Source organism: Podarcis vaucheri (assembly GCF_965113315.1).
Source record: "Podarcis vaucheri genome assembly, chromosome: 7".
Classification (NCBI taxonomy): domain Eukaryota; kingdom Metazoa; phylum Chordata; class Lepidosauria; order Squamata; family Lacertidae; genus Podarcis; species Podarcis vaucheri.
In genome coordinates, this window is record NC_138765.1 from 76,635,021 (window position 1) to 76,660,510 (window position 25,490).

General features: G+C 49.1%; 1 protein-coding gene across 4 annotated transcripts in view; it reads right to left on the bottom strand.

The window, feature by feature from the left end:
• The window catches only part of AGRN (agrin), a 257,909-nt gene that overhangs the window by 152,142 nt on the left and 80,277 nt on the right, over window positions 1-25,490 (bottom strand). For 3 of the 4 annotated variants that reach the window (XM_082229651.1, XM_082229652.1, XM_082229654.1), the window contains exon 3: window positions 2,481-2,528. In XM_082229651.1, coding sequence (XP_082085777.1) covers window positions 2,481-2,528 — 48 coding nt within the window. Of the gene's footprint in view, window positions 1-2,480; window positions 2,529-7,206; window positions 9,169-25,490 lie in introns of those variants that run through there. The other variant, XM_082229653.1, reaches the window with a different exon arrangement.

Consider the following 25,490-nt stretch of genomic DNA (forward strand, 5'->3'; position numbering starts at 1 on the left):
TTCCATTCTGACCCTGCCCATGCTCCCGCCAAGATTCCATTCTGACTCCGCCCATGCTCCCGCCAAGATTCTATTCTGACTCCGCCCATGCTCCTGCCAAGAAGAAGAAGAAGAAGAAGAGTTTGGATTTGATATCCCGCCTTTCACTCCCTTTAAGGAGTCTCAAAGCGGCTAACAATCTCCTTTCCCTTCCTCCCCCACAACAAACACTCTGTGAGGTGAGTGGGGCTGAGAGACTTCAAAGAAGCGTGACTGGCCCAAGGTCACCCAGCAGCTGCATGTGGAGGAGCAGAGACGCGAACCCGGTTCCCCAGATTATGAGACTACCGCTCTTAACCACTACACCACACTGGCTCTCAAGGTATCATTCTGACTCCGCCCATTCTCCCGCCAAGATTCCATTCTGACTCCGCCTACACTCCATCAAGATTTGATTCCAGCCTATGTTTCCCTACTTTCCATAGCTGCTTTCCCACTGAATTCCATGGAGGAAATCTATGCTCAGTACATGGAATCTGCAGACACAGTTTGGTCACAGGAAGGTGCGATGAGCGACATTGTATAACGAAAGGAGAGGGAAGGGTGGCATCCTAGACGATGGGAAGGGGAGAAAACTTGGAGGAGAGGGATAGAGATTACAGTTGCAGACAATGTGCCCTAAAATTACTGGGGGGGGGGCCTCCATCCCCCAAACACATGTCTCCTTGCTGCTGTTGCAAATGGACTGTTCACTGTTCTGGTTTGTGGATAAACTGCCTATAATCCCTAAACATCAGTTGAAAAAGTGATGCAATAGCTAGAGAGTTGTTTTCCGTTGGCAAGATTGGGGTGGCAGGTCCAAATGCCCTCTTCAGCCCTTGGGAAGTGACAGCATCGCATTCATGCACTGCAGAGCGTCTGTGTTTATACAGCAGGCACACAGGGTTGCACACCATCATGTCTGAAGTAGGCATCTTCATCAAACTCACATCCATGCACCGGGGGAATCACCCCAAGAGGATGTGTGCAGCTTCACCAAATGAGACAGCGGGAGAGAGTCATCTTCTGTAAATGTGTGAAGGGCCCTCATCTCTGTCCTCATAGGGTTGCTTATCAAATTGGAATTTCACTGAAAAGTGCTCCAGAAAGGCAGAGAACAGGATGTTTGGTCTTGCAGAGAAAGACAGAAAAGTGGGACTCTCATACATGAAGCAAAAAGAGTATTTTCTTTTCTTTCCTTCTATTTTTCCAAAAGGGCTGGGATCTGTGGATTTTTAATTGGTTTAAGGCGGCCTTTGCCAACCTGGGGCCCTCTGGAAGTTTTGGGTGACAGCACTGGCAGCTCCCAGCTCTGTTGGCTGGGACTGATGTGAGCTGGTGGTGCAAAACATCTGCAGGGCAGCAGCTTAGCCAAGACTGGTTTAAACAGTGTATCATGATACTAATCATTGCCATCAGCAGCAGAGTAGCAGAAGCAGCAATGAAGACTTTGAAAGGCAGATATTTTAAAATATTGGGTGTGGTTTTTTTAAACAGGGAGAACCTTAAGCAAAGCCTGAGGCTCTGGTACATAAAGTTTAAATAAATCATTTGATTTTTACATTTGTTTTAAAGCTGTTCTGTCATTCAAGCAGTTGGCGGAGGGTTGAACAGAGTCTTTCCCCTACCCCTTTTGAAATCCTCACAACAACCCTGAGAAGTACACCAGGGCAGGAGAGAATGAGGTCCCCAGAATCACTCAGTGAACAGAGATTTGAACCCAGGTCCCTAGCCCAGTACCTTGTTGATGTCAGCACGCTATTGTATAATCATCAATGTTAATGACATCACACACATTGCAACAAATATAGGTGTTTTTCCTAGATTACCGCCACTGGGAAATGTCTTTTCTCTCCAGCTGGCAAAAGCAGTATCAGACAGAACATTGGTGCACGATGCGCTCGCTCCGTGTGGGGAGGAAGGGGGAGGAGTCAGGAGCAACGAGGCAGGGAAATAGATCACTGGGTCAAAGGAGTGTTCCTTTGCAGGAGGTACCAACTCCACCAGATCAGCTTTTAAGTACCGAAAACCAAATACTTAAAACCATGGAGAGACCTGGTTTGAACAAAGACATTGGATTCTTACCTCATTATACATGACTTAGCCATTTTTCACCTTCTCACCCCTTGCCTTTTCCTGTAAGACCTATTGCAGTCGTTAAGAGTCGTCAACAGGCTCATCTCGGCTATCTGCCAATCTCCCATTCCCACCACCCTTCTGAGTAATACCCCTCCCCACCTTCTCTCTATATAGAAGGATCTGGCAACTTCTGTTTCAGTGTATCTGAAGAAGTGTGCATGCACACGAAAGCTCATACCAAGAACTAACTTAGTTGGTCTTTAAGGTGCTACTGGAAGGATTTTTTTTATTTTGACTATGGCAGACCAACACGGCTACCTATCTGTAACAAAAACCAAATGTTAGGGATAAGATCTGGAATTTGCTTTTGTCCCACTACTCACCGTCCTGTGGCGTCGGCAGCGGCTGTGGAAAATAGTACCCTGGTTTGTCTGCAAAACAAAAGATTGGGGGGTGGCATTAGTTGAGAGATTCAAGAAAACACTTTGAGCCACAGAGCTGTTGGCTGTTATTCCTCACTTGCACATGGCACTGTAACAAACCAGTATTCAGAAACATCAAGGTGAACTCCGAATCCCTCTCAATAATCTGCAGATCAGCTCAGAAGTAAGTCCCAGTGACTGCAAAGGGACTTACTTCCAGGTGAGCATGCTGTGACTGCAGCTGGAATGGTTTCTCCGAAGCTGGATCCTTCCATACTATCAAACCGTATGCCCTAAACACCAATCTACAAATGAGGGTGCTGGCTGCCTCCCTGAGTGACTACCTGTTCTGGATCTGCTTCCTGCCAATCAGCCATGTCTTTGCAGCAGCTGTAATAGATGGATTCAGTTATCATGTAGAGCAAGGTTAGCCATCCTGGGAGGGCCCCAGCTGCCATGGGACCACACCTCTCAACAACAGAGCCTAGCCAGCATGGCCAATGGTCACAGATGTTGGAAGTTGTAGTCCGGAGGCGACCCCCTGATGTATAGCAATGTGGCAAAATATGATTTGCCTTCAAACAGAGGCAAATCTGTCATGCCTCTGAACGATGCCCCATTCTGGGTTTGATTCCTTCCAATGGGGAAGCCTACCAAGGACGGACACTCATGCAGAGTCAGAGGGGCAGGCTCCCTTGAGAGCAGGTCAATAAGGCTCCAAAAGTAAGCCTTTTTTGGAGCCATGCCCGTCTCCGATGCTAATTCAGAATTTAAAAAACGCACACTGATGCTTAAGGGGACGGTGTTTGTTTCCACACACAAAAGCACACACAAAAACCCAATAGTAAATATATTTCTCTTCTAGCACTGGGGGAGGTAAGGGATGTGACAGCAGCTGCCTTGGGCAAGTCAATCTGTCAAGGCCCCTCCTGACCCCAGCTGCGATGCAAATCAAACTATTTATTACCTATCGTGCAAGGGTCTCCCAAGACACTGATCCATCAAAGCCATTTGAGTTGATTGGTGACCTGTGTTTGCAAAGCTGCCGCTTGTTATCCAGTTAGGTTGGGGGAGGCCGGGACAGGAGGGGGTGTCATAAAAGACAGGAGAGGCATAAGTAGCACTAAAACTACCACTGCCACAACCCTGACCAAAAGAACCTCTTTTATTCATTCTGCAGAATCAAGGAGTAAAGACCCTCTTCGGGCAGCAAGCGCGGGCCAATTAAAAAGTGGAAAGATACAAGCTCTTAATACAACCCACCCTGCGTGTAGAAAGCTAGCATGTCATGGAGAAACCGGAGTCAAAAATACAACTAGGCAACATCTGGAAAGAACAGCATACTAGTTTGTTAGAAAAACAAAAAGGATAGCATACCCTATGTCTACCACCGCAATGTTTTTCAGGATTTGGTAAGAAATCAAGGCTCTAGTCATCTTGGCTGTGATGTTATTTGGGTGTGCCCAGAAGTAATAACTATTTCCAGTGGTTGGGGGGGGGGGCTGCATTTAAATCATCATCACAGAGAATGCCCTGCCGTGCCTGTACAGAGCAATCCTATAAAAAGAGATCGCTCTCCAGAAATGTAAAATGAGTACAGCTTTTCCCGGGGTGTGTATGTTTGTCCTCTGCTAACACCCGTTGTCACAATCCAACCACAGCTGTCAAATTTGCACATCTGCTTCTGTATGTCTGTATCTCCTCTCAGACCACACACACTTGCGCGCGCGCACACACACACACACACAGCATTTTGTACAACGCTGGGTATAAAATAGCTGCGTCTCGATAGAAATGCCACCCACACACTTAACTGCCACACCCCAGTCTGCTTCTATATCCAGCACAAGAAGCACTTTAGGGATTCTCAGAAAACAGAGGCGAGCCTTGAAAATCCAAGCCAAGCACAGAGCCTGGGACCCCTTTTTCTTAGGTAGAATCTTAGCCCTGTGGCATGTGAAGTCAGAATGAAGAACAAAGGTGTCCCGGAGCTTGTGCAGAGCGTTGTTCCTTTTCTTATGTATGTGGGGTTGGAGCAAGGGTAGTCAGCAGGGTGCCCCTCTAAGGTATCGTTGGACTCAAAACATCCATCACTTCCAGCCAAGCCTGGAAGATGGGAGCTGCCACCCAAAAAGGATTAGGGATTTCCAGGACAAAAAGTGTAAACTCTGGTCAAAAGATGTCATTAAGAACTACTCGTGGGTAGCCTGCAGATAACACTGGATATTTTGGGAGGGAGTTGTTAACTACAGGTTACACTTGGCATGGGGACTCTTCTTCAGTCCGAGGGCGGCATTCTCTCCTAGGCAACCTCCCCAAGGCTGCATGCAAGCGGTAGATGGAGCCAGAGGCTAAAGTGGGCAGGGCAGGGAATGTAAATTTCACCTTTGTATAATAGACTAGTTTCCACACACACTGAAGGAGGGTTTGGAGCAGGGCCAGTGAGGGAGTGTGGTCTGAAGAGAGTTTCAGGGGCCGACTAGAGGGGCATGGAGGGTCACATGTGGCCCCCAGGCCTGAGGCCCCCCCATCCCTGCTTTACAAACAAAAATAGCAGTTAGAAGATGCTGATTCACCTCACAGAGACCCAGTTCTCAAGAGTGGTTTAACAATTGATCCCTCTTCCCAGGAAACTCACGGAACTGTAGCTTTGAGAGGGGTAGAGGGGTCTCCTGACAAATCTCAGGACCCTTTACAAAAACAGACTCTCCAGGATGATTTGGGGGAAGCCGTGGCTGCTGGAAGTTGTAAAACAGCGCTTTAAATTTATGAGGGGAGAAGGGGCCAAGGCAGGACGTGTCTGTAAAAATTGTTTGAGAAAATGAAGCAGTGGAAAATGAGGTTTCATACCGGGTAAAATTTAGGTTGGCGGAAAGAGCGGGCCGTCTTTTGAGCATCACTGGGCAGAACATTATGTTGATAACGAGTGCTGTGATTCACAGAAGTGCTTTGAAACGCAATATTAAAAACGTAAAGGTGAATGAGACCCATCTAGTCCAGTTTCCTGTTCTCACAGAGGCCAGTCCAATGGCTCAGGGATGCTCAGAGGCAGGGCACAAAGGCAAGAGCCCTCCCTCACCTTGGCTTGCAAAAGGAACCCTGATGGATCAGACCCAAAGGCCCACCTAGCATCTGTTTGCTTTGTTTTAGTTTGCTCCTGAGCATCTGGCAATTCAGATGTATACTGCATCTGGGCATGGAGGTTCCATCTGGCCATCATGACTAGTAACTGCCCCTCCCTAACCAGGGCTGTGAGCTAAACACAATGCACCCTCAGCACAGAAAGCAGCATGCATTAGGACATGAGATTCAGTACCCAGAGAACATCAGCTTTCACATAAACACACACACACACAACTAGATATAAGAACATTCAGGCTCTAGATTCCTCCAAGGAAGTGTTTGAGCAGCGATTCCACTTATCTGGGGATAGGAAAGCAAGATGAATGCCAAGCCAGATGAGACCAAAAGGTCCGTCGCCCTGTATCCAACACTGCCAAGTCAGATGCTTCTGGAAAGCTCGCAAGCAGTGCACGAAGGCAGCCCCAGTTATCCCCCTGCTTGCCCCCAGTGTTTGATATTCAGAGATGCACTGGGAAATGCAAGGGGCTGCCTCGTTACCCCAGGTGTTTGCCCCTGTAGCCCAGTACTGTCTACCCTGTCTGGCAGCAGCTCTTGGGGGCTTTGGTAGAGAAGGGTCTTACCCATTGTCTGTTCATGATCCTTTTAACCCTAACCTGGGATGACATCTGCATGCAAAGAGGGTGCTCTGCCACCGAGCTACAGGTCTTGTAGGAAACAACACAGGAAGCTGTCTTCTACTGAGTTAGGATTAACATTTGCTTTCCTGGGTTTCAGCAGAGAGTCTCCCCCAGTTCTACCTGGAAATTGAACCCGGGGCCTTCTGCATGCATCGCAAATGCTCTACGCCCATCCACACACCGAGCTGCACCTCTTCCTATATTTGTGAACACAGCAATCTGACAAAGACTAAGTCCACCTAGCTTGATAACGTCTGCACTGACTGGCAGAGCACCTCCCTGGGGTTTAAGACTCCAGCAGCATTCACAGCCCCAACTAGAAAGGCCGAGAACTGAACCTGGGACCTTCTGCATGGAAGGCGGCTGCTCTGCCGCTGAGCTACAAGGTCCCTCCTCTGAATAACCGTCTCTGCACATGGAGAGTCTGCTTAGCTATGACAGCCAATAGCTAGCAGCAGCCCAACACTCCCCCCCCCATCCATTTCAGGTGGGGCATCAATGCCAGGCATAAGGCATATCCCCCCTTGCTCCCATGGAATGGGAATTAGTTCAGAGACACAGCTCAGAGCGAAGAACGCGGCTGTTGTGTGCAAAGCAGTTTTTATCAACACGAGGAAATCAAAGAGGCACAAAGGGGTTGCATCCCGTGTCAGTCCTACTCAGAGCAGGTTACTGAAGATGACAGACTTCGGCTTGTTAATTTCAGTGGGTCTGCTCTGAACAGGACTCAACTGGAAGCAACCCAAAGTCCTATGGGGCCATCCCTGTTCGTTCAGCCTGCATTTAAGTGTCAGCAAAGCATTACAGGTTTACTAAGCAAGCAAATTAAGAGAGCCACACCCTCCGAGCCACACCCATGTTGCCTTTAAGCCCCTCCCCCTTGTTTCCCCCCCCCACTGCCGCCACGTGCCGAGGGAGACACCTACAGTTGTTGAGGAAAAGCAGGACGGCGAATCCTAGCGTGGAGGTGGCCAAGAGGATTAGGCAGATGTTGCAGGGGATCATGAAATATCGAACCACTAGGGAGACTTTGTGCTGGTACATCCGGTCCCTCTCCAAGGAGCCGGGCCCCATGGGGTACTGGCAAGCGGTCATGCCGCTCACTGGGGCCCAGGCCCCTACCGGGAGATCCAGGATAGTGGTTGCTCTGGGCACAAGGAAGCTTTCGCCCCTCGCTTGCCCGTTTCCAAAATGGTGGCTGCGTTCTAAGTGTTCTCAGGAACCGACATCCTCAGGCTGACCGGCCGGCATGAGGGGTTCAGAGTTCAGGAGGAAGAACCAAGCATCACGCAGACCATCTTGAGGTTGTAATCCAAATCTAGGCGAAGGGAAACCTAAGCCAAAGGAACTGGTGTCCCGTCAGACAGCTTCCCCTCTGAGGAATTCGAAGAGTCATCCTCTCAGAACCAGTCAGGAGCGCTGGGTTCAGTCCTCAACAAGCAATGTCTGCCACGGCAAACACTGTGAGGGAGACTCTGAAGGGGCCCCCTGACTCTGGAACGCTCCCCAAATCTACCATCCGATTAGGCCAGCTGGGGAAACAATGAAGGAGAACTCCATCCAACGGTAACTCCTTCAGCAGACAGCTTTCGCAGAAATAAAAGGGGTTATAATCCTGGTTTTCAAGACTTGTCAAACCCTCAGACAAGGAGGAGTATGCTATTGTGGAGAAAAATTAGAGGGTGAGCGGGGGGAGATAGATCTTCCAAGAACCACAAACATTAGTTGAGTCTTTTGGGGGGGGAGTCCTCGCAAGGCGTGGCTCACTATTAAACCGTCGACCCGGTTGCTGGGTGGTCCTCGGGGCTGGAGCGAGTTCCTCCAGCCCATGCGCACCTCTGACAACGCGTGTTGTCAGAGAAACGCATGTTGAAGAGAAACACAGAAGAAGTGAGAATGAAAACAGACCCCTGCATGTGACACACACACCCCAAAACTTAATCCAGAGAGGAGCTGATGAATTCTCTTATCGCCAGGAGACGGGCCAGAATCCCCTTTTCTCTGCTTCCTCTTTCAAAGGGATTCCAAAGTCCACCGAGGGCTCAGCTGCGGTTTCCTCGACAGCAGCTGGCGGCAGGGCTCTCTGGCTGGCGACGGGCTCTCTTGATGGGAGACGGATCCCGAGCTCCTTTCGCCGATGCCGGAACAGCTGCTGAGATGAGCTAAACGCACCGCCACCTTCTCTCCCTGCACAGAGCCAGCATGCCAGCTCTTGCTACCGATTCCTCACACACCAGAAATAAATAAAATCATCCCAAGAGTAAGAAGCCTTTAAAAAAAGGAAACGTGAAACGCAGGCTTGCAAAAGGGCACAGAGCCCCGATTCAAGAGTTTGGGCAACACGGGGTGCCGCTCGCGGCGAAGCTCAGGATCGGAAGCCGTCAGGCGTACAACGCACGCCCAAGTTTCTCAAGCCGCCCCCCCAACGACTCAGGGTGGTGAGAAAGCCAAGCGAGGAAATGAGACGACTGTCCGCGGCTGTTCCTTGGCTGTCCGTTGCCGTCCCCTGGGCACCGCTGCAGCTTTGCTGTTCTCACCCGGCGTGAGCTGTCCATCTCTGGACGTCGGTCAGCGATTCCATCCTTCCCTGACCCGGGTCTCCCTCAAAACAAAACCAACAATGCGAGAGTTCGGCTGTGGCAAGGAGGGGTGTTGGAGGCTCTCCTCCGCGGCTCAAGAGGTGGAGAAGCGGTTAAAAACAAAGGAGAGAAGATTGTGGTGTGTTCCGGAGGGAGCTGCTGTCATGCAAAGAGGAGGCAGGACGCCTCGGGCACCACCCCCACTGCTTCCGAAAGATACCTCTGGAGCTACGGACACCTGTCAGCATTTCCAGGGAGATGGGAGGGAGGGGTGGGGAAGGAAGGCTCCGTTCAGCTCTCCCTGCCTCCCTGGAAGAGAGCGAAAGGGAAATTATCTCCCCTCCCTCTGCTCTCTCTCGCTCTCTCCAACCATCCAACCCCCGCCCCCCTCGACAAGCCCCGCGTCTCATTTGTGAACTCAAGATGTTGAAAGGGGCGGAGAAGGCAGTGTCAAAACTCATTATGTGTCTCTTTCTCAGCCACTCTGAGCTTCTCGCCTCTCTGCACACGCACAGACACACACACACACAAAAGGCGCACCCTCTGTCAGCAGGCAGGCATATACAGGCTGTGTCGCCTCAACAGCTGATTTTTTAATTTTGATATTTGTGAGTGAGGGGAAATGCCAGGGAAGATCCTGGCAGGATGGAGTGCCAAAAGTGGGGGGAGGATAGCGATGTGGATCGCGTTACAAGCTGTAATGGAGTACGCGGGGCAGGGTGTGCGGGCGGGGGCAGAGAGAAAGGATGGGAAAACAGGAAATCGCTACTTTTTGAAGGAAGGGAATTCCCTCTTTAGAAAAGCAGGAGGAATCGTCCCAGAGTTGTGAGCCCGGTGGATGCAAAAGCAGGGAGGGAACTAAAAACACCCTCCTCCAAGTCTCATAAAAGGAGATGGAAATTTTCGCATTGCAAGTGACATTCTTTCTCTCAGCTGCTGCTTCTCAGCTGGGACAAAGTCTGAGATGACTTTTTTTTTTAAAGACTGACTAAAATATTTGGAGAAGCCTATCAATAGTTTATCCCCTCTTCCCTAGCTAAATGAAGCTTCCAGGCTCCAAAGCAGTATAGCTCTGAATACATGTTGCTAGTGGATAAAGTCTGATGAGAAAGCATTTGCCACCACACATCCACTTGTGAGTTTCTCAGAAACACTGTCTGCCCACTGTTGGAATGATCAAAATTTTCTGCCTTAGCGCACATGTGCTACGACAGCCCGTGCATGCGCACTGATAACAAGAATGGAGTGTGATATGACCTTCAAAATGGGATTCTAGAGCAGACAAAAGGGGAGGGGGCTTTGCATGCAGAGGGTCCAGGTTCAGTCCCCAGCATCTCCAGGTAGGGCTGAGAGAGACCTCTGCCAGAAAGCCCAGAGAGCTGCTGCCAGTCAGGGTTGACAGTACAGAGCTAGATGGACCAATGGTCTGACTCACTATAAGGCAGTTTTCTATGTGCCTAGCTGATCACTGTAGGAAGCAGGGTGATGGACTAGGTGGACCTTTGGTTTGGTCCAGCAAGGTTCGCCTTAGGTTCTTAATCTTCCATCTTACACACTGTGAAAGCCTTAACTAACCTAGTGCCCTCCAGATGTTTGGAGACTACAATTCCCATCAGCCCCTGCCAGCACAGCAGCTGCAGGTCAAAACATCTGGAATGCACCAGGCTGGTAACAGCTGCTCTAATGCACCATGGGAGCTGCTGCTGCTATACAAATTCTAATAAATAATAGTAATAATGAGCATGTTTCAATTAACCGCTGCACTAGTGGGAGCTAGTCCAAGGATTCCTGCCAGTGCAATGGAATTTTGGCCCCCTCTTCTGCCCATGAGCACCCCAGCAATCACCAGATCTGCTCTGAAGGGTGTGTGGATGCCCTAGAGCAGATTTAGGAAGGAATGTGTTACGGGAAGAGAGGGGTGCATTGTCCCATGAAGAACATGTGAGTTGTTCTGTGTGCACAGAGCGCTTCTTAGTGCTAGTGTGATGTGTCAGACTAGGACCTGGGAGACCTGAGTTCAAATCACTGAGTGACCTTGGACCCAGTCACTACCTCTCATCCTAACCTCCCTCACAGGGCTTTTATGGGGATGGAACTAGAGAAGGGGAGAGGCATGTATGCCACCCTGTTGTAGGATAGGTGGAATATAAATGTGATAAACAATGATAAACAGTCAAGTACATTGCATACCACCCAAACTCATTCTTGAGAGCATTCAGCCTCCTACAGAAGGGAGCCAGGGGGTGGTGGTATGTGACCATTTCAATTTCCCACAATGCTTCTAGCACAGCATTTCTCTGGAGCATTCTGGGAAACAAACAATAGTGGAGGGACCCCACTGTGCCGAAGGCCCTCTCAAAACTAGAACTGGCCCTGCCGCTTATAAATTTTGCTCCTGGTGGCAGCACCTCCAGGAATCACGCAGAGGACCTGGAGGTGTGATTCAACAAAGGGGGCTGAGAAGCATTTCCACCCCACAGTGCTTTCGACAGGGGCCTAAGGGTGAAAATGTGTCCTAAAAGTGAAACAAGGTCTTGCACCAATGAGGCACGAGTTAAACACACAGAAACGCACCCTAATCAGCCTGTGGGACCGTCTCCATGCTTTAACCAAGAATGCCTTGGATTTCAAAGCCACACTCTCTCGGAAACAGTTGGACCTAATCCAAAAGCTTTAAATCTCCCATCCCTCTTCCTTGTCCCTGGAAGAAACATGGGGGGGGGAGTGGCAAACAATTAATTTGCATGCCTCCATTTGCATGTTTCCATATGCAAAGCAAGCCTAGCAAATCTCATGAGGACGGCAGGAATGTGCCCCTTTGAGACGGCCCCCCGCCAAATACGTGCAGGCAGGGTGCGAAGAAGCCTGTCCCTTTCCACGCTCCTTGGCAGCAGAATATGACCCCCCCTTCCCCTGCACAGACAATGGTCTCGAAAAAGAGAAGGAGAGGGGAAAGGGAGTAATTCACTGACAGAAGTGAACCTTGTCCAGGCAGACTTTTAACAGAGACCCGAACTGTGATATCTATCTGTTTCTGGTCTGGCCAAATCAGACTGCAGGCGGAGGGCACAAAAGATGGAACATTCCTTCGTACAATCAATCAATCAATCAATCAATCAATCAATCCCTACACACAGAAATAAAGAGTCTCAAGGAGAAAGTCTCCCGCTGACATGCTAGATCTCTGTCTGCCAGTCTGTCTCTTTAGGGATTGATTGATTGATTGATTGATTGATTGATTGATGTACGTCTGAAGGAGCATTTGAACATCTCCCTCTTGCAATACAGGAGCACAGGAGCACTTGTTTACTAATATATGCCCCTTTGGGAAGTCTTCATTGTTTGGGAGAGCGGGTTAGAAATTCCTAAAGAGAACATATATATATTCTCCTAGTAATGGGTTGCAAAAGAACATGGCGAAATTAAAGTATTGCTTCTGCGTTTTGTCAAAGCCGCTATCATGTGTTCCTAATGAGATACCGTATTGGCCCGCATATAAGCCGCAATTTCCCCCAAAATTTGGGCCATGAAAAGTTAAAGTGCAGCATATATTCGTGACCTTACGCTGCTGGTAAAGGGGCACAGCTCTCCCCCGCCCCCCCCCCCCAGGAAGCAGCCCGGGACCACGGGGGAATGGCGCGCCACCCACCCGCCGCTCCCAGGTCTCCCCCGGCACCGGCTTGGGGAGGTAGTGCCAGGGGGAGGTAGTATCAGGAGGCGGGCCACCCCCACAATTTTTTTTTTTGTACTTTTCCGTGTATAAGACTAGGTTCCCCCCCCAAAAAAAAATACAGTGGTACCTCGGGTTAAGCACTTAATTCGTTCCAGAAGTCTATTCTTAACCTGAAACTGTTCTTAACCTGAAGACCACTTTAGCTAATGGGGTCTCCTCCTGCTGCTGCGCCGCCAGAGCACGATTTCTGTTCTCATCGTGAAGCAAAGTTATTAACCTGAAGCACTATTTCTGGGTTAGCGGAGTCTGTAACCTGAAGCGTATGTAACCTGAAGCGTATGTAACCCGAGGTACCACTGTAATGTCAAAAATTAGGGGGGCATCTTATACAAAGATATATCCCCCCCTCTTCTTAAATCTGAGTCCCCCAAAATATGGGGCGTCCTATACATGGGGGCATCTTATAGATGGGAAAATATGGTAAGTCTTGAATTTTAAAAGTGTGGCTTATTTGTGGGTGCATCTTATATTCAGGCCAATACATTACGAATCCAAGATGTACACAAGGAAGATCATGGCTGGAAGAATACAGTGGTACCTCGGGTTACATACACTCCAGGTTACAGACGCTTCAGGTTACAGACTCCACTAACCCAGAAATCGTACCTCGGGTTAAGAACTTTGCTTCAGGATGACAACAGAAATCATGCAGCAGCGGGAGGCCCCATTAGCTAAAGTGGTACCTCAGGTTACGAACAGTTTCAGGTTAAGAACAGACCTCCGGAACGAATTAAGTTATTAACCTGAGGTACCACTGTACTCGGATGCCCTCCCCAGTCATCCCATCGCTGGGGTCATCCCATCGCTGGATCTGAAGACTACAGGAAATTGCCTTACGTTGTGTAAGAGAAGGGGTTGCGACTCGCCACCAAGGCACCTGTGTCCAAAAAACTTCCACGCTCCACGCTCCACGCTCCCTTGGTCATGAGGTGGTAAGGGCAGATAAGCTTTATCGCTCTTGAAAAGTACGCAGAGCTGAAGGAGGAAGTTGGAAGAAGGGAGCTCTATCCCACTTCAGATCTATGTGCTGTTCCAGGGCTCACGAGTGATTCTGCAGTGGGACCTCAGGTTATTAACTTAATTCGTTCTGGAGGTCCGTTCTTAACCTGAAACTGTTATTAACCTGAGGTACCACTTTAGCTAATGGGGCCTCCCGCTGCCGCCGCCGCGCGATTTCTGTTCTCGTCCTGAAGCAAAGTTCTTAACCCGAGGTACTATTTCTGGGTTAGTGGAGTCTGTAACCTGAAGCGTCTGTAACCTGAGGTACCACTGTACTGGTCTTTTTTACCATGATTCCTTGGTTCACACTTCATCTCTTTTGTGGGAGTGGCATGGCTGATCTGGAGGAGAGACATGACCGGATAGTGGCACTCACTCAAAAATCTAACTGAGTCCAAGGGCCAGGAAAAAGTTTGGCAACCCCTGAGCCAGGGCACTGGGCCATTCAGCTCAGCATTGTCTACACTGACCGGCAGAGGCTCTCCAGGGTTTCAGGCAGGGGACACTCCCAGCTTTATTTGGAGATATAAGGGATTGAACCTGGGACCTTCTGCGGGCAAAGCAGATGCTCTGTCACTGAGCTACGGCCCTTCCCCTATAAATAAAGCTGTGTATGGGGGGGGGGTAATCAAAGCCAGAAGGACATCCTTGTTATTGAATTAATTCTTAAGGGTTTAACAGATGGGTATTGTATTACTGTTTAGACGTAAACTTGCTTTATGTTTTGACATATGCTATGTTTTGTTATATTGGTTATTTTGATATCTTGTGTTAATTGAGCTGCTCTCTGCTGGCTGTTTGCTGTTCTGAGCTTCCCCTGGGATGCAGGGGGGAAGCAAGATATAAGCAATAAGTGAAATGAAAATGAAATATTCAGCAATTGAACTGAACCGCCAGCTGGGAATTTACACTGTACAGATCTAGCACGGTTACCCACCCATCTATGTGCCCACACTCCTTATTGAGCTTTCTGCTTGTTGGTTGCTAAGCACGCAAATAGATATGAGAGGAGGGCAGGGATAGGTAAAATGGCTGTCATTATCACGAGTATAAATCAACAGGGAGGCTGCACACCCAGGTCCCGCTTTACGAACGCTCGCTAAACCTTGCTATACACCCGGCAGATTCAGTTATCCAACCAGAGTGCATTTTTTAAAGTCCCTGTTTGCCTTTTGCTGGTTGGCAGAGGGGGGGCAGGCAGGCAGGCAGGCACAGATTCTAGCTCCTTGTGTTCCAGTAAACAGGACCTATGTGTACTTAAAATTAAAAACTTAAAAGTTCTGTCCATCCATCTCAACAACAACAATAATAAGAAGAGAGAGGAGAATGAACAGGGAAGCTATTGTTATGTTATTTAAAGGGAAAAGACTAGGGGCAAATCTCTGCTGCTGCCCCCCCCACATTCCCTCCCTCCCTCTCTCTCTCTCTCTCTCCCCATCTCTCTTCCTGCCCTGCCCCTAACTTCACACATCCCCCCACAGCTTTATGAACCAGAGCGTTTAAATGCATTAAAGCCACTGTGTGGCCAAGCAGTCCCAGGGGGTTGCTAATGGGTTTGTTAGGAAAATGCTAGCAATGGGGAGACCACAGCTGCTTGCCTGCCACCAGAGACAGCCCAAAGGATGTATGGGGCAGGTAGACGGAGGGACAGGAGAGAACCGAGATGGGGAAGGAGGTCGCAGAAAGTTGGTCCCCACCCACCTGTTCTCTGAACCATAATAATAATAATAATAATAATAATAATAATAATAATAATAATAATTTATTATTTATACCCCGCCCATCTGGCTGGGCCTCCCCAGCCACTCTGGGCGGCTTCCATAAAAACCAAAAATACAATAAAATATCACACGTTAAAAACTTCCCTGAACAGGGCTGCCTTAAGATGTCTCCTGAATGTCAGGTAGTTGTTTATCGCCTTGACATCTGCTGGAAGGGTGTTCCACAGGGCGGGCGCCACTACCGAGAAGGCCCTCTGCCTGGTTCCCTGTAGCTTTGCTTCTCGCAATGAGGGAACCGCCAGAAGGCCCTCGGCGCTGGACCTCAGCGTCCGGGCAGAATGATGGGGGTGGAGACGCTCCTTCAGGTATACTGGACCGAGGCCGTTTAGGGCTTTAAAGGTCAGCACCAACACTTTGAATTGTGCTCGGAAATGTACTGGGAGCCAATGCAGGTCTTTCAAGACCGGTGTTATATGGTCTCGGCGGCCGCTCCCAGTCACCAGTCTAGCTGCCGCATTCTGGATTAGTTGTAGTTTCCGAGTCACCTTCAAAGGTAGCCCCACGTAGAGTGCATTGCAGTAGTCCAAGCGGGAGATAACCAGAGCATGCACCACTCTCGCGAGACAGTCCGCAGGCAGATAGGGTCTCAGCCTACGTACCAGATGGAGCTGGTAAACAGCTGCCCTGGACACAGATTTGACCTGTGCCTCCATGGACAGCTGTGAGTCCAAAATGACTCCCAGGCTGCGCACCTGGTCCTTCAGGGGCACAGTTACCCCATTCAGGACCAGGGAATCCTCCACACCTGCCCGCCTTCTGTCCCCCAAGAACAGTACTTCTGTCTTGTCAGGATTCAACCTCAATCTGTTAGCCGCCATCCATCCTCCAACCGCCTCCAGACACTCACACAGGACCTTCACCGCCTTCACTGGTTCTGATTTAAAAGAGAGGTAGAGCTGGGTATCATCCGCATACTGATGAACACCCAGCCCAAACCTCCTGATGATCTCTCCCAGCGGCCGCATGTAGATGTTGAAAAGCATGGGGGAGAGGACAGAACCCTGAGGCACCCCACAAGTGAGAGCCCAGGGGTCTGAACACTCATCCCCCACCACCACTTTCTGAACACGGCCCAGGAGGAAGGAGCGGAACCACTGTATAACAGTGCCCCCAGCTCCCAGCCCCCCAAGACGGTCCAGAAGGATGCTATGGTCGATGGTATCGAACGCCGCTGAGAGATCCAGCAGAACTAGGAAACAGCTCTCACCTTTGTCCCTAGCCCGCCGGAGATCATCAACCAGTGCGACCAAGGCAGTTTCAGTCCCATGATGAGGCCTGAATCCCGACTGGAAGGGATCCAAATGGTCCGCTTCTTCCAGGCGTGCCTGGAGTTGTTCGGCAACCGCTCGCTCAATCACCTTGCCCAGGAATGGAAGATTTGAGACTGGGCGATAGTTGGCCATCGTGGCCGCATCTAGAGATGGTTTTTTAAGAAGCGGTTTAATAACCGCCTCTTTCAGCGGGTCTGGGAAGGCCCCCTCACGGAGGGAAGCATTCACCACCCCACGAAGCCCATCGCCCAGCCCTTCCCGGCTTGCTTTTATTAGCCAGGATGGGCTAATAAAAGGATCCAGGAGACATCTTTGGCTCCTCACCTCAACAGCACTCACTAGCCTCTGCCATTAAACCGATGACTGATGGCAGCTTTGTAAAGCTCTGTGCAGTGCGGAGAAAGTGGAGAGGGGCTGGTTGCTCTGGTCTGGCTTTTGTCTAAACAGGAGCCCCAACCCAGAAACAGAGACAGGAGCAGCGCAAAGGGGGCACTATGAAAAATCTGACTCTGAAGGATTAGGGCTGCTTCTTCTTTTCACTCTTCCTCCCTTTTATCTATCAGCCTGGCAGCCAAGGGTGTGGTTTCACCAGTTCTAACTCAGAGTAGACCCAATGAAGCAAAGCACGCTGCTTCTGTTGATGTCAATGGGCCAGCGTTGGGCACAACCCATGTCCACCCATTAAGAAGCCATTGAAAAGGTAGGAATTGCAGCTAAATGTGGTGGTATGTTCAGGTTTTTAAGGAAGGGGTCTGGGGGCCCCCACCCAGTAGACTCCATTCCATTCCCCCACCACGCAGTCAATGCTGCATTGCTCAGTCCCACTGGATGCTGGTCCATTGGGGCACATGAGGGCACTGCCCCACCAACCTCTGGAATCTCCCACCTACTTGCCGTCTTCCTTACAAGCTACAGGGGCTGTCAGCTTCCTCCTCCTCAGTCTCAATATTGCTCACTGGAAGAACTCAGCTGGGAGGAGGATGGAGATAAAACGAGAATGTGTTGGCTCTGGCTGTCATTAGCTCTGACTCTGCTCTGGCGCCACCTACTGTTAAGCTCCCTGCTTTCTGCCCTACCAGTCCCAATGACTTAGAGCAGGGGTCAGCAAACTTTTTCAGCAGGGGGCCAGTCCACTGTCCTTCTTTGTGGAGGGCCGGTCTATATTTTGAAAGAAAGAAAAAATTAACGAATTCCTATGCCCCACAAATAACCAAATAACCCAGAGATGCATTTTAAATAAAAGCACGGATTCTACTCATGTAAAAACATGCTGATTCCTGGATTGTCTGCGGGCCAAATTTAGAAGGCGATTGGGCTGGATCCAGCCCCCGGGCCTTAGTTTGCCTACCCATGACTTAGAGGTTTTTTGTTTGGGTTGTTTTGTTTTTTACACGTAAGCAGCATATAAATCTTATGGGATAAATAATGTCATTGTTGAAAGCTCCCCCCTTACTTTTAAAAAAACAACCTGTTTAGATTAGGGCTTTTTTATATCTGATAAAAAAAGATATTTTGTGCTGAGCTTTGTTACTCTTTTTCAAACGTTAATAAAATCTATTTAAAAAATAATAATAAATCACCACCACCCAAAATCCTGCCTTTTAGCTTATAGAAACCCCTCTGCTGGTCTCCTGCTGCCTCAGCAAAGCCCCTTCCCTCTCATTAAGAAAACTTCCCAGTGTGAGATTTCTGCAAACGTTTGAGGTTCCCAGGGGTCTGCTGACCACCCCCTCCTGCACACAGACACTAGCAACTTGGCTGCAGAAGCACCCGCACTCAGAAAATGAGTTTTGTTATTAGTATATGTGCTTAGGAAATCCAATTCAGCAGCCACGCTCTTCGACGGCAGGCCAGTGAGCCTGAGAGAATGGCAGTAATATCCCTGATCCCTTTCCAGCTGTGCACTGGGGGCTTTTAAAATCCAGTTTGGCTAGAGAGCTAATTGGTATTTATCCCGCAGCCCAGGCAGGCAGCATAAACAGGTTTTATGATGCCCCCTCTATCCAATCTAGCTCCCTCAAGGAACCCTCTCTGAAGTGCTAATGGGTTAACACAGACACAGACACACTGCACACTTTGCCTTTGCTTTTACAAGCTAATTAGCAGCATTAATGAGAAAAACAACCAAAAGGAGGTGAGGGTGGAGGAAGAGTCCGTTCTTGCCCCCTTTTAGCCTGCAGGGATTTTAATGATGTCATTTAATACTGTGGCAGCAGAAAAAGGGAGCATGGGGGTGTGGCAATCAGGAAGAGACAAACACTGAAGGAAGGAGAAAGAATAGCACGGGTTGAGTCTAAATTCTGGGAGGGGGGGGAGCCTTCTCTGTTGGCAATTCTTTTTGTGCATTCTCTGTGGAAGCCCCTAAGCAGATGAATTCCCTCTCCACAGAGGGGCATCTGCCACCTTATGATACAGCCTTGCTTCCCTGGCTTTTGATACCTGAGATACATGTTGTTGTGTGCCACCCCAATCTCCGAGTGGTGCAAGATTTCAGCAGTACCAGGCGCTCACCCCAGGTGATTTCTTGAACATGGGAAGCTGGGTCCAGAGATTTAGGAGTCTGCCATCCAGGTTGACTCTCCCAGACTTGGTTAAATTCTAACACCTACTAGACCCAAGAAGGCATGGGAGCCTGTCACCCACAAACTCATAACAATATATTCTAAAAAGGTAAAGGGATCCCTGGCCATTAGGTCCAGTCATGGCCGACTCTGGGGTTGCGGCGCTCATCTCACTTTATTGGCCAAGGGAGCCGGCGTACAGCTTCCGGGTCATGTGGCCAGCATGACTAAGCCGCTTCTGGCGAACCAGAGCAGCGCACGGAAACGCTGTTTACCTTCCTGCCGGAGCGGTACCTATTTATCTACTTGCACTCTGAGGTGCTTTTGAACTTCTAGGTGGGCAGGAGCAGGGACCAAGCAACGGGAGCTCACCCCGTTGCAGGGATTCAAACCGCCGACCTTCAGATTGCCAAGTCCTAGGCTCTGTGGTTTAACCCACAGCGCCACCCACGTCCCTAACAATATATTGTAAGTATAACTATATTAGGACTCACCCTATTTGTGATTGTCATTTGGTTCAAACTGTTTTTACTGTTGTATTTGGCACTGCTGTGACTTGCCCTGGGACTTTCTGGAGAAGAGCAGTTGATGATGATAAATTATTATTTTTAACGGTGATGATGATAATAAAAATGTAGACTCCCTCAATTAAACAGCCCCTTCCCCACCACCAAAAACCAAAGGAAATCTAGCAGGGCTGGGGAACCTGTGGACTACAACTCCCCTAATCCCCAGTAGCTAGCATGGCCGGTGGTCAGGGATGATGGGAACTGTAGTCAACAACATCTGGAGAGCACAATATTGGCTACAGTAGCAGGCAGATAAAAGTCTTTCTTTTAAGCTCTTCGTTCTCTTCTGGCAGACTAACACTGCCACCTACTGGCCTGTCAGAGATAAGACGCACCTGGATTCAACTTTGGAAAAGAGATCATCCAATTATTTTCAAGCCAAGAAATTTTGGGAGATGAGTCGTGCCCCCACCCCATCCACCAATCCTGCAGCTCAGGGCAGCCAACATGTGAGTTAAGTTTTCTCACAGCCCCTTCCTTGACCGCAGAGGCCGGGATGGTGGCCAACTCAAACCAGACACTTTCCATTTAAAGCACGCAGACCTCCTTCCTGGCTGGAGGATTTTAGAGGCTTCTTGTTAACGGCTTGGCATAAAGGAGAAACAAGCCACAGAGGAGGCCGAGGGAGTGGAAGTTGGATTGGTCCCTTGGGGGTGCTTAGAATTAACAACAGCCTTACCATGATGGGCTGGCGGCGGGGAGGGAGGGTGTTTAAGCAGGGAACAGAATGGCGAACAATTGCCGTATATCAGGACCCTCAAGAGACAGGGTAGTATAGCAAACCTAGAGTCTGAAAAAGGAATTCGCAAGCTGAATGAGCATAGAAAGCTGCATGAGACTGAGTCAGATACATAAGTCCATCTTCCTCAGTACTGCCTACGCCAGGCATAGGCAAACTCGGCCCTCCAGATGTTTTGGGACTACAACTCCCATCATCCCTGACCACTGGTCCTGTTAGCTAGGGATGATGGGAGTTGTAGTCCCAAAACATCTGGAGGGCTGTGTTTGCCTATGCCAGGGTTTCCACTGGGAGACTCTGATTGGAGGATCGAATTTGGGGGCCTTCTGCATGCCAAGCAGCTGCTCTAGCACTGAGCTATGACCCCTGGCTAGAATGCTGACCATTATTTATCCTCCCCTTCTATTTCTGATGTTCATGGCGCGAGCACCATTCCTTATGCAGCCTACAAAACAGCGCCATCCATGGAAAAAGAGGGAGGCGTCAGTAGGCTTTGAGGAAACCCTAAGCGCTTGCAGAAGTTCACAAAATCTTCTTAAAGAGAAAACACTAAAGAGGGAGGGTAACACCCCACCCCCCCAAAAAAACAGCCCAATGAAGATTGAGCAGGATGGGGGTGTGAGGACAGGAAATTGGGCAGCAAGGGATAGAATGAAGAGAAGAAGGCATGGCTGGCTGGGAACGTGAACAGAAACCCTCCACAATAGTATTAATATTAATAAAGCAGTGTTAGAAACTGAGATATGGAAGCTAGGAGCTAAATGGCACCTTAAACCTAGGTTACGGGAGCAACAAGGGAATGTCCAGGCACACTTTTTTATAACAAGAATACAAAGCTGAAAACGAATGAACTGCAGGTAAAATATTACGTTCATTTTTCACAGTGGTCTAGACCTTCCCCTGCCCACCCCTTTAATATTCTTAAGAGAGTCTATTCTCCAGTCTACAGAGAGTAGCTGGAAGTGGGGAGGCAGAAAAAGCTCCTCCTTTCCTTTCACTCTGCAGTTTTAATCTGAAATCTTAGGCGCAGTACTGCTCCCGGAACTCAGAAACTACTCACGCTAATGAAAATCCCTGTCGCAAAATGCGCCTAGAACAATGGGAGTTTCGGACACTGTCATAAAGCATTTCTGAGTGTGACTCTCCATGGTCTTCAGCAGAGAAAGGTCTTCTTCATCACCTCCTGAGGTGAGATAGCTCAGCTAGTAGAGCATGAGATTCTTAATCTCAGGGCTGTCTGTCCGAGCCCTACACTCGGCAAAATATTCCTGAATGGCAGAGGGCTAGACTAGGTGGGGTTTTTTGGTCCCTTCCATCTCTAAAATTCTATGATTCTATGATTCCTACCTGATCCCTTTTAACTTCAGATGCTTTTCCACTAAGCTTCCTTTAAGGAAGTGGTTCTCAAACTTTCTTCTCCAGGCCACATTTCAGAATGAAAATTTGTTTGTGCCATACCAATTTTTTTTAAAAAAATAAGAAATACATTGGAAAACAAAAAGAAACAACAACTAGCTGTGCTTGATTTATAACCTAGAACACAACTGCTTTAGAATATGATCATGGGACATCCAGAAAGTATAAAACAATGCACCTACGTTAAGAACAAGAATCATTCCCAAAATATAATTATAAACAAGCCTCTTACATAGGTATATATACCTTAAGTATGTATACAAACTCAATGAGAGGTGTGAGCTTGCTTTTGCCAAGTAATATCCTTTATATTAGGTCTAATTTGAGACTAACAAACTCTCATCTCCTCCTCAAGACAAAGAAGCCTTTCTTTTATCTGATCTTTTATTTGTCAGAGCTGAAAATCTCTGTTCACAACAATATGTGGGCCACTGGCCTGATCTAGCAGGTCCTTCTTATGCTTCTATTAAAAAATATTAACAGTCAACAAACCACAAGCCACCGGCAAAAAGCGAAGAAGAAAAAGAGAAGCATTCTGTCCTTCAACCAGAAGAGAGTGCTATTGAATTCCACTACACTTTCTTGCATAGATATGTATTCAGCTAAGGGAAAGTTATTTTCAAATGTGCAGGTTTTCAAGGTTGGCCGAGTGGAATGAAACTTTCCAGTCTCCTGGAGAAACCCGGAGGCTTAGTGATGCAACTGAGGAGCGATAGGGAGAGGGGCTTCATGCACACAATACACTTACAAGCACCCACACTCAAAATCATGGGAACCGTAGTTTCAGAGTGCTAGAAGCTGTAGCTCTGTGAAGGCATAAACTGCAGTTCCCAAGATTCTTTGCCAGGGGGGCTGGGCAGGTGGGGGCTGAATGAGCTTTAAATTTATGGTTTGCACACAGACTAGGAAGTTAGAACACACAATCGACTTCTTATAGTCTGGAGGTCAAGCACTCTGGAAAATAGTAATCTGCTTAGTGCATGAGTGAGAAGGCTCCACCCTTAGGCTAAAATGTGGCCCTTCAAACCTTTGCATCTGGCCCTGGGCTGCACACCCAGCCCTGCTCTGTGCTTTTGCCAAGCCAGAAAATGTCCTTGACTTGTGAGGATCCATCGTTGCTCACCTCTGGAGGGTGTGTGTGTGTGTGTGTACACAACACTGGCTTTTTCATAGTTAGAATGGAGCCTCCTATACAATGCTAAACAATCCAATCTATTCTTCTATCCCCTTTTGCCTTGGCCTCAGCCATGCAGCCCCCAGAAGACTAACCACCAGGGAGCATGGCCAGTAGTGCTTTTCCAGATCCCCCCAGATGTTAAATTAGCTTAACGCCTCTCTCCCCCAACTGGCTGATATGTATATAAGCCCTTCTGGATCGGGGGAATCCCCATCAAAGCAGGTGTGGCATGGAATCGAACCCTGTCAGAAGTGTTCGCTGTGCCAAACTGGGCAGCCAGACTGCAGTGGAGATTGGTCCTTTAGGCGAAATGGGGAGGGCACTGCCCTACAGACCTCAGTCTGCCCTCAGCCAGACACCCCACCTGCGTGCTTTTTTTACTTACAACCAGTCTAATGGCGTGGCCTTGAATGTGTTGCACATGAGGGTGCCGTTGGGGTAACTTCCTGGCACTCTGCACTAAATCCTGAAGAACTTCATCTTTCACTCTGAAAAGCTTAAGTTCCCAGCCATCATGGATGCAGAAATAGTCTTGGAAATTAGGTAGGGCAATTCTGGGTTCAATGCAGCGAGTAGCGCACTGCCCCCTCCCTGCATCAAGCAGAGCCAGAGTTTTAAGCATTTTCTGCACGTCTTTGCATTATTTGCAAAATTCCAGCAGGTTGCTGAGTTTGACGATTTTTGGAACTTGGATCTCAGTGCAGAATCCCTCCCCCCTCCCCCGCGCGCGCTTTCAAGCACAGGCTATGCATCACCCTTGGCTTCCTTGCTGGCATAACACCCAAATACCAAGCAAGGAATTAAAAGCATTAAAAAGACAAATTGGAGTGGCTTGCCTCCGGGGGTGAGCTCAGAGCACCAGCGGCAATGCGGCATTTAGCAATCCAGAAAGCAAAGAGTATTTTTATTGTGGCACCCTCAGAAAGCGGGCGACTCGGTTCGGGGGCGGCTTGTGGGCCAGTTAAACGGCTTCCATGGGCATTAGGTTGCCAACCCCTGGTATAGCATCTGCTTTGCATGCAGGTCTTGGGTTCAATCTCTAGGGAGCGCTAGGAAAGTTCCCTGCCCAAAACCCCAAAGAGCTTTTGTCAGGCAGTGTAGACAATACTGAACTAGATGGTAAAGGGTAAAAGACCCCTAGATGGTTAAGTCCAGTCAAAGGTGACTGTGGGGTTGCAGAGCTCATCTCGCTTCAGGCCGAGGGAGCCGGTGTTTGTCCACAGAAAGCTTTCCGGGTCATGTGGCCAGCAGGACTAAACCATTTCTAGTGCAATGGAACACCATGACAGAAATCAGAGTGCACGGAAACACCGTTTACCTTCTCACTGCAGTGGTACCTATTTCTCTATTTGAACTGGTGTGCTTTCGAACTGCTAGGTTGGCAGAAGATGGGACACAGCAACAGGAGCTCGCTCCATCATGCAGATTCAAACCACTGACCTTCTGATCAGGAAGCCCAAGACGCTCAGTGGTTTAGACCACAGCGCCACCCGCATCCCTACTGAACTAGATGGATTTACACAGTATACTGGTCTGCTTTGCAGTGTGAACACTGTATTGTCTATACTGACTAGCAGGGACCCTTCGGAGTTTCAAGATGCCGGGGATTGAACCTGAGACCTCCTTCATGCTGAAAAAAATATTTTACCCCTGAGCTATGGGGCACATGTTTTGCTGGAGGGATGGTCTGCCTTGCTTCAGCCACTAGGAGGCACCGTTTCATGTACCAGCCTGGTCCACCTGCCTGGAGTCCCTTATCGGGAGGGTGTGTGTGTGTGTGTGTGTGTGTGTGTGTGTGTGTGCTGGAAACCCTGCAAGCTGCAGTCGCCCACCGGATAAAAGCAAAGGCATGTGAAACGCTTTGCAGAGAAGCAAGACATAACTTGGCAGAGCCGGTCAGATTCCAAATTCCAGTCCTCGCATGCCAGCCATATCTGCAGCGGCTGAACAAAGGGACCGACAGTTTATTCCTTCTCTTCAAAGCCAGTTGCTCCACCACACACACACACACTCCCTTGGCATCCTGGGATTCCCAGAGCTGGGGTTCCCGGGATGAACGGGCCACGGGCCAGGTTTGGGCCGACAGTATGTCACACCCTCCCACTTGCCCTCTGTGCCTCCTGCCCTCTTGTTCAAAGAGCTCGGATATCCTGGTTTTAAAGACAGTGTTGGAGCAACAACCTCTCGCACTGTTTGGGTAGGCTGGGGGGGGCTGTAAATAAGAGGGGAGTAATTCTGCAGGGAGCACAGCAGGAAAAAGCCCAGACCTTGGCATGTGAGGAATCTAAAAGAGCAAACTTCCAGTCCAGGAAAGGGAACCTTTTCTGTGCCGAGGGCCACATTTCATTCTCAGGGGGCCACATGCCAGTGGTGGCAGAGGCCAAA